At 60.6% G+C, this 9,263-nt stretch overlaps 1 protein-coding gene across 1 annotated transcript; it reads right to left on the reverse strand.

The window, feature by feature from the left end:
• Nucleotides 1-643: 643 nt before the first annotated feature.
• On the reverse strand, nt 644-3,004 carry RNF222 (ring finger protein 222). The gene is made up of 2 exons (XM_084492363.1): nt 2,760-3,004; nt 644-1,568 (listed from the first exon to the last, which is right to left on the reverse strand). Exons 1-2 carry the CDS (start codon nt 2,881-2,883, stop codon nt 907-909), a joined length of 786 nt encoding a protein of 261 aa, XP_084348489.1. The 5' UTR covers nt 2,884-3,004; the 3' UTR covers nt 644-906.
• Between the last annotated feature and the right edge of the window lie 6,259 nt (nt 3,005-9,263).

Genomic DNA, 9,263 nt, shown 5'->3' on the forward strand with positions numbered 1-9,263 from the left:
TTTGTCCCCATGAAATGTCCTGGATGATCCCAAAGCTGTCTCGGTGGCACTCTGGCCACCTGATGCCCATCCAGGCAGTGGGAATCTCACTTAGGGAGCACGGGGATCACCATGTGCCACCCTCCTGCCTGCCGCCACCTCCTGCAGGTGACAGTGAGGGACACCCTGCTCCTGCTCCAAAGGGGTCAGGCAGTCCCAAAGCACCAAGGTCCTCGGGGCACATTCCAAAATGAGTGAGACCAGCAGCGCCCATGGGGCTGGGCACTGGGTCAGGAGGACAAAGGTGGTGGTGAGGGTGCAAAGGCAGTACTGGGGTGCCCAGCCACGGGGGGAGAGTGGCAGGAGAAAGTCCCCGTCACCCCTGGCAGCTCTGGCAGGGGGTGAACAGCAGCCCCCGCTCGCCCTTCCTTTAGACAGGGCACAGAAATTCCCAAACCTCAGCTGCACATCCCCGATGCCCACACCATGGGGAGCAGGGTGGGATTCCCAAACCTGCTCCTGGCACAGCCTAGACCTGGCTTCGCCCCCTGCCCTGCTGCCTGTCCCTGCACGCCCAGAGCAGAAGGGACACAGTGGCAGCAGGAGCATGGCCCCCACTCTGGGAACCTAAGAGCAGGGCACGGCTGGGACTGCGTGGGCAGCGAGATGGGTCCCTTCCTGCCCCATTGTGCCACTAAAATGCCAGAAAAATCCACCAACAGGGCTTGAGAAGCCATGTTTTAGCCAAAAGGCAAAAAATCCAGCATGTGAGCACCCAGAGATCTTCAGAAACACCCAGAAGTCCCTGGCCAGATGGAAGAGCTTCCCCTGGAGCTGCTTCTGAGCTCCCACCAGGGCTATTTTCCAGGAGGTGCCAGCCCCGGCGTCAGTGGCAGCCCTGCAGCAGCCAAGCCGGTCCCATCCCCGCTACGAGTCCCTCTTCACCAGCAGCAGCCAAGGGAGCACGGCCGCCAGCATGGCCACGGTCAGGATGAGGAGCACGGCCAGGGCGATGGGCGACTGACAGCACTTCACGCCCAGGGCCGAGCTGGAGGACACGGTGCTGCGTGTTTCGGCCAGGCTTCTCCTCCCCAGGGAGGAGCAGTCCGTGTCCACCAGCGGCATCCCGTGGCTGCTGATGACGAAGATGTGGGCTTCCCGTGCCAGCTCTCCCTGTGAGTCCCCGGGGCTGCTCCCCATGCCGCGGCACCGGTCGAAGCTCTGCACCGGCATCACAAAGTGGCTGGGCACCACCAAGGTGTTGCTGGGCTCCAGTTTGGCCAGCTGGGACAAGGAGGAAGGTGACAGGGGCATTTCCAGCGCCAGCAGGTTGCTGGGCCAAAGAGCCTTCTTCTTGCTGAGGAAAGTCACGGAGCGGCAGACGGGGCAGATGATGCTGCTCTGCACCTGGCCGTCCAGCTTGGCGGAGAGCAGGCACTTCACCAGGCAGTCATGGCAGAAGGTGTGCCCGCAGCTGAGCCTGCGGTGCGTGTGCTCCAGCGGCTGGAACTTCTCGTAGCAGACCGGGCACTCGGCTGGGGGAGCCTCCTTGCTGGACGAGGTCTCTGACATCCCTGGGTGCTCCCCAGCTGCGAGGAAGGATGCGGGGGGTTGATAAGGTTAATAAGGTCTGGGGTGCAATGGTTGGCATGCTCCATCTCTCCTCCACCTCTTCTCCTTTCTGCTCTCTTGCCCTCACCCTCTCACCTCTCACATCTGTGCGGGTGGCATTGAGGCACGGTCCCCATGAGGCAGGGAATTTTTAGGGGTATTAAACCCCCTTGTTTGGAACCTTGTGCAGGAGAGGGATGACGGGAGGACCTCAGCTCTGGACCTACCAGGAGCAACAAGCCCCAGCTGCAAAACTCCATGGGAAAAGGGAAAAGGTGAGAGCCCCTGGACGGGGCTGCACCCACCCTGCTGCAGGCAGAGCAAGCTCAGTGCGTGGCACCAGTGCCTCTGTGCTCTGCTGTCAGCTCCCATCTCACAGAGAAGCCTGACGAGGAAAGGAGATGCTCCCACCCCAGGGGATGTGGAGGAGCTGGGAGGATGGGCAGGTGGGGCAGGGAGGTGAGGATGGAGCGCGTGGGGCCAGGCAGCGAGCCCCACACCAGGCTCCCTCCAGGGACATCCCAGCCCAGTGTCCAGGCCACTGCTGGAGCACGGTGCGGGCTGCGAGCACCAAGAGTGGCGTCTGCTGTTAGTCAGCGCGGGCAGGGCACAGCCCGGCCCCGACACCTCACGCGGCCCCTGCCCTGGCCTCGGGCACCAGGGAGTGCAGGGCCACCAGGGCCACCTTGGTCCTGAGACCCCTGCGTGGGCTGGGTCCAAAGGAAACCCAGGTGCTTCTGAGGGCAGGGAGCATGGGGTCAGGGGAGGGACAGGGAGAGGGAGAAAAGGTGAAGGAGGGATGCTCAGCTCCCTTCTCCTAGAGTGGTTCAGCAGCTGGAGCTCCATAAAGCAGGCAACTTTCCAGCCCCAGCAGTGCTTTCAGACCCAGCACAATCTGTACCCAATTTTGCAAGCCTGATTGCACCCATGGGTGTCCTCACAGATATTTCTGGAGCTTTTGTCATCCCCCCTGCTGCTGGAGAGAAGGGCAGCGCAGCCCCGCTCAGAGCCCAGCAGCCACCCCCAGCACCGGGCTGGCCACGCAGACACAAGAAGCCATCCCCTCCCTGCTCAAAAGGAGGAAGCCCCAACTCCTCTCCGATTTAGGGACTTGATGCTCCCTAAAGAACCACAGGAGACCCGCACCCTGTGCCCCGGAGCCCCCCTACCTGCTGCAGGGCACCTGGGCAGGGTCTTCTCCATGCACTCTACCACTGTCCCCAGCGCCGAGCAGCAGCCGGGACGGGGACCAGGACGCCTATATAACACGGAGCTGGCGGCCGCGCGTTTCATGCGGGCACGTTGCGTAAAAGCAGGAGCGGGGACAGGGCAGCTCCCGGGGAGTGAATGTGGAGGAACTCGTTTGGGTTTTAAAGCCCTGATCCTCACCAGGGAGTGGGTGAGGAGCCAGCGTCAGGCGTCGGAGGCAGGGCTGGGCGGCACGGTCCTGCCTGCTTGCCTTTGTGTGATGTGATCAAACTCTGCTGGAACAGGGGGTGGAGGGGATGCTGGTCCCCAGCCACATTGCTGGCTGCTCACCCAAACCCCAGCATGGCTGGGGGCAGCCCCAAAAGCTCACAGAGGAGCAGACACTAGAGCCACTGGCACCTCACGCCTGCCTGGTGGTTTCCAGCATCAGCTGCTGCAGATTTGGGGTAGGTGGGACCCCTGCACTTGGCAATGAGTCACAGCTTGGCCACATGAGAGCTGGAAACCCAGAGAGAGGTTTTCTGTGGCCCTGCCCCTTGTCCTGGGGTGCTGTCATTCCTCACCTGACACCCAGGCAAGGAGCCGAGAGGCATCTTCCCTCCAAAGCCTCCCAAAAAGCGTTTGGAGGGTGGATGGTTCCTGTCACCACCTCAATTCTTCCCAGCCTCCCCAGACCAGCTGGTGGCCGCAGGGTGGCCAAACTGGCTTCAAGGGACCCAAATGCCCTGGGGACCTGCAGCCTCCACTGTGGTTCAGGAGAAACCTGGACAACAAGCAGGGGTCCTGCCTGGGGGCAGAGAGGCTCTGCACAACCATCCCTGGTCCTGCACCCTTCCAACCTCAGGAAGGTGCCCAAGGCACTCCAGGAGCTATGGGACAATCAGAAAAGGGGTGGATGAGCACATTAATGCACCCCTTGCACCTAAAAAAACCATCAATGGATCCCCAGAGTCGCTGCAATGGGAGCAGGGACAGTTTCACGCCCTGGCAGGGCAGCGGGTGGCAGGCGTGGGCAGCAGTATCAGTCACCCGTGGGCGCAGTGGTTACAACACGGGGATGGTTTCTGGAAGCAAAAGGGAGGGTGCAGCCTCACCGTGCCATGCTGTGCCATGGGACAGCTGCCAAAATGCATCTAGCCTCTGCAGAGGGTGCCTCTGCTGGGGGTCGTGCCCAGGGGACCTCGTGCCATGAAATCCCATCGCAAGCTGTAGGGAGATCCGGAGCACACCATCCCCATCCCCTCTGCTGTGCAGGTCGGGGACAGAGCCACTCCCCTCGCTACCCCAAATTTCTCGGGCTGGTGGAGGCTGAAAGCTCTCCAGACTGAACCAGGGCAGGGGTCCCACAGGCACCTTTGGGGTGTGCACCCCTGTCCCGCCTGATCTCCTTGGGGCTGTTCGCACCCACCGGGGCGCTGCAGGGGGAGAAGTGACAGGGGCAGTGCCCATGGATGCGGGGAGGCCGCGCTGCCCCCACCTGCAGCTTCCCAGCCGGCACGGTGGCGGGGTGGAAATTCCTGCTTCCATAGTTCGGATACTCTCCACCATCGGAAACTATGAGCTCACAGCACTATACATAGGCACTGGAAAAACAAGTCTGCCTCCCTCGGCAGCTTTGGCCTCGCTGAAATCAAAGGGATTTTGGTGTATCGCGGCCCCGGCTTTGTCAGCAGTTTCGTCCTCTCCCGGTCACGGCCGTTCCCGGTGCCTTTGCCCCACTTCCACGTGCAGCCGCGTCTCTGCTGGGTGACAGGGTTTGGTCTGACGGTGCCTGAAGGACAAGTGACCAGGTCCAGGGACAAAGCCAGGTCCAGGATGCCTTTTCCAGGTGAGGAGGTGGCTCCAGGCTCAGCTCCTGGCCCATGATCACAGCCAGAGCTGCTCTGCCCAGGACCTGCTCCCCGCAGACAAGGGACATTGCTGACCCAGGAGGGGACACAGCCCTGGCTGTGGGGTTGGGGTAGCCGACGTCCCCTCCCTGCAGTGGTGACAGATTCAGGGCAGATCTTTGCAGCTTTTTACAGGGATGAAAGGATGCTGCAAATCTTCACTAGCATCACCCAGACTTCCTACTCCCAACCACCAGGCAGACGGGAGGCACAAAGCTATTATATATAGCTACATAAAATTGCTTATCTTCAAAGCACACTTATAGACAAAAGATTGATCTCTGTGTGAGTTTGGTGCCATAGGTCTCAGCACTTCCATGTCAAGCCCATGCTGCAGCTTCTAACCAATGGAACAGGGAAGTCTCCAATGAGCCCAGGTGTTTCCCTACCCATTTGCTCAGCTGGGGCCAGGATCCCGGTGAGAAAAATCCCAATTTATTCTTGGTGGCAAGATGCACACAGGGAGCTTTGCCACTCAGCCAGGTGAAGTCTTCAGTTGGAGAAGGAGGAATAATTGTGCCCACATCTATAATTGACATCCAGTTTGGGAAGTTTTACTCAGCATTTTACTATGGTTTGTATTTCATGTTCAGATCTCAACCTGCTGGTCTGAGGCTTTACAGGAGGTTCTGCTCAGCCCCTTCTCTTTCCACCTCTTCCCAGGCGACTCTCAAGCACAGCAAGTGGTTGGCATCAGCGAGAAGGAGCCGAGGTTAAGAGGGGAGAAGTAAACCCGCGTTTGGTTTTAGCCTGCGGAGATGTTCCCAGCCTGGGGAGAGGCTCAGGGGAGCACGCCCGAGGCCCCAGAAGCAGCAGCAGGAGCCCTTGCATCAGCGGCCTCCTCGGCGCTCTGTGCCTTGCCCAGGAGGTGGTGCTCTCGTGTGTGCTTTGGCTGCCTCCCAAAATCCAGCCCCGGCTGCGCGGAGCAGCCCCGAGCCCGCACCTGCGGAGCGGCGGGGCCCGGAGCCGGCGGTGCCACGGCTGGGTGGGACGGGGGCATCCTGGGTCTGGCCCTTCGGAGTGAGAGATGCTTGTCGGCACCGAGGAACAGCTGGAGCCTCCCCGAGCCCCTCTCCGATTCCTCTTTTCGCACCAGGGTGCGGATCTGCTGAGATGCTGCCTGCTTTGCTAAGCTTTGCTATGTGCCCCTGGGCACATAGGGTTTTTCCAAACCTTGTAGGGCAACTGTGGTCTCCAGAGGCTCCTTGAAGGCTTTTTTTTTCCCTTGAGCTGCACAGACCCCGTCTTTAGTCCCCATCCCAAAGACAGCCCCATCCCCATGGGGACTGGGACAGTGCCGGGGCTGTGCCAGTTCCCACTGCACACCTGGGCTTGGTCCCTGCTTTGCAGGGCAGGCTTGGCTCATATGGACACAAGGGACACAGGCTGTGCCACCATTTGCCCCAAAAGTCAGAAACAAATAGGTATTGGTGAATTATTTGCTACCACAAACAGATGCAAGAGCACCAGAAGCTGGCTTTCCCTGGGCCCAGTCCTCAGAGCAAGGCCTGAATGGGGTGTCAGCCCACGTCCCCTCTGCCTCCCCATCTCTCCAGCATCCCCTCCCTGCCCTGGTCCCACCTCACCTCCCATCCCAGTGCCCTGGGGAGATGGTTAAGGGGAGGAGGTGCCACTGCAATGCTAATCCACAGCATCTCCCATGTAATAGAGAAACCACACGGCTTTGAAGCAAGTGGGAAGACACTCAGGGGGAGAAGGCAGCATCTGCTCAGCCGGGGCTGGAGTGGTCAGGGCAGAGGGGCTTGGGCGTCCTGCAAGCCCAAGGATGGGCAGGTCCTTCCTGGGAATGGGGCTGGAGTGGGGAGCAGGTTGCTGAACCTGTCATCAAATCCTCTGGCTCAGCATGGCCAGCAAAGGTGGATTTTCCCCTTGCTTCTGGCATGGGAGGCTTCAACGGGGCCATTGCAGGAGTCTGGGATGCACCCAAGGTTTGAAACCTCATCCCTTGTACGTTGGCTGCTGGCACAGGTAGGAGCGAGTGTGGTAGAGAGCCAGGCAAGGCAACAAGGTGCCAGGGACACCCCGCCTCAGATGCTCACCCCTTTTTTGCTGTCAGTTCCTTTGAGCCATGTTTTGGAAGACAAGGCACAGACACCCTGCAATGTCAGCAGAACAGGCTGTCAGGGCTTGGGTTTTGGGGTCCTGTACCAAAACAAGTTATTCTCTGTGGTTTTACCTGCCGGACTGCTGCAGTTTGATATTTTCCTCCAAGCCCCAGCTCCCAGCGGGCTGGGGTAGCAGCGGGGCAGTTTAACAGGAGCCAGAACAGGTCAGCCTCCAGCTCCTGCTGCAACACACGCCTCGGAGCAGCACAAGGAAAAACAGGCTCAGTAAAAGGAGCATTTGATATTCACTTATGGCGGTGCTCATGATCTGGGTTAATTTAATGATTTTTCCTGGGATTTATGACCACATAGTGCTGCAAAGGGAGCGTGTGCGTGCAGAGCTGCTCTGCCAACCAGGGCTGCCTGGCAGCCTGCCCACCAGACACCCGGGGGGCTGTTGAGATGCGATGCTCAGCTTCAAGGGCATCCTCCCCACCCTGCCGTGCCTGGGTTTACGCATCCAAACCAAGGTGCCCAGCAAGGGAAGGGTGACCAGGGCTGAGCTCTGGAGACATTTCCTGCATCTCCTGGACCATCCCCACCCAGGGACCCCCAGGAAGATGGGTGCCGAAAGATGTGGGGTGCACAAGGGGTAACCCCTGCACCCAGTGAGCAGCAGGGCAAAAATCAAGAAGAAAAATCATCACTGGGGGGCAGCCGAGCGTTCAGTAGGCAGGCAGAGCTGTGAACAGCTTTTTTCAGGAACTGCTGGCAAAGTCTGTCAAAAGAAACAATTGGGCAAATATCGCCCAGGCACCAATGGCAGCACTCAGATTAGCCAGTAAAAGTAGCAGCTTTCATCTAAAAAAGCCTCTGTGTGAATGTATGCAACCAGCTCGGGGCGGGGGGTGTAAAATGAGGAAAAATTAAGTGTCTCTGCCTTTATGCAGCAAGAAACCCCTCGGTAGCATCAGCCCTTTGCCCTGGCCGACCCATGGAGCATGGGGCTGGGATGCTCTGCCCGGCGTGTGGCTGCACCACTCTGCAGGGTGCTGGGCACGGCTGTGCCAAGTGAGCTGCTGCTGGGGAAATGCTGTCACCGAGCCCCGTGACAGAGCTGCCCCGATGGCAAAACCTTGCTGGAGGGGCTGGGCAGGGGCACCGAGGGCTGTGCCTGGGCTGTTGTCCCTGCAGCCTCCCTCCCAGAGCCATTGCACTGCCACGTTCCCCCCGAGCCATCACCTGGGGACCCCTAAAGCCCTCCTAGATGCCAGGCACCTCTGACACCACCCTCCTGTATTGACCTGCACACCCTGCAGCCCCCCAGCCCCCCCCTCCCTGCATACCCTCCCATGTCCCTCCCAGCCCCATCCCTGCTCCCTTCCCCAACCCATCCCTCCCCATCCCTGCCTCCTCGCCAGCCCCCTCCTGCTGCCCCTGCTGGGGGTGCACGGCCCCATCCCCACCAGAGCCACCTCCTGCCAGCCTGGTGCCCAGATCCATTTGGTGATGGCTTCAGAGGGCCACGATTCAACCCACTGGGTTACAAGGATGAAACACTGCCACCGTCGTTGGTGTGGCATTTGGATGGGGATGACCGCAGAGCTCCCAAGGGCTCTGGGTACAATGAGCTGCTGGTCCTCAGCCCACATCCCCGTGGGTAAACGCTCACAGCTCCAGAGCCACAAGCAGGCTTCGCTGGTGCCACCCAGCGCAGCCCAGGGCAGGCACCCCGTCCTGGCTTCTCCTTTCCCAAAGCCTCCTTCGCCCTAAGGCTCTGCAGAACCCAGAACCTGGCTGCTTTGGCTCTATGAGGAATGGGAAATTCCTTACAGTGGGAAATGGGATCGGTGCTGGCGGTAGCAGGAAGGCACAGAGGTAGGGGAGATGCTGACGGCCCCGTGTGCCCCTCTGGGGGCCTGTCCCTGCTGCGGGCTGCTCCCAGCTCTGCCCCCTTGGCCCCTCTCCCCCCCAGCCTACATGCTCCTGTCTGGACAAGCCGCTCCCCCCAAATGCAGTCCCTGGGGCTACCTGTGCCACTGGCAGTGTCTCTCAGGGGGAGTAACAGCACGGCGGCTCTTAAAACCCCCCAGGGAAGTGGTGGAGTCTCCATCCCCGGAGGTCTTCAAAAGACGTTTAGATGTAGAGCTCAGGGATATGGTTTAGTGGGGACTGCTAGCGCTAGGTCAGAGGTTGGACTCGGTGACCTTGAGGTCTCTTCCAACCTAGAAATTCTGTGACTCTGTGACTCTGTGTGTGTCAGAAGACGCGCTGTGCCCAGCCACCCCTGGGGAACAGCAGCCCCCCCCCGCCCTGCCCCAGCGCTCAGTGCAGGCACCCGGCCAGCTCTTGGGACACATGGGGGCACCCCACTCCCTTCACAGCCCGACGGGCCCCAGCCCGCCCCAGGCCCCTCCCAGCACACCCGCAGCCCCCGGGGGCCTGCACCCCCCCTGCGCCCCCTCCCCGAGCCGTGCCCCCACCCCTCCGCCCCGCCCCTCGCAGCCCC

The sequence above is a fragment of the Aythya ferina genome (assembly GCF_964211825.1).
Source record: "Aythya ferina genome assembly, chromosome: 18".
Classification (NCBI taxonomy): domain Eukaryota; kingdom Metazoa; phylum Chordata; class Aves; order Anseriformes; family Anatidae; genus Aythya; species Aythya ferina.

Excerpts from the sequence above, each read along its gene's own strand:
- RNF222 (XM_084492363.1), bottom strand. The coding sequence starts at position 2,883 with ATGAAACGCGCGGCCGCCAGCTCCGTGTTATATAGGCGTCCTGGTCCC. Across the intron at positions 1,569-2,759 it reads GCCCAGGTGCCCTGCAGCAG|CTGGGGAGCACCCAGGGATG; the intron begins GTAGGGGGGCTC and ends CCTTCCTCGCAG.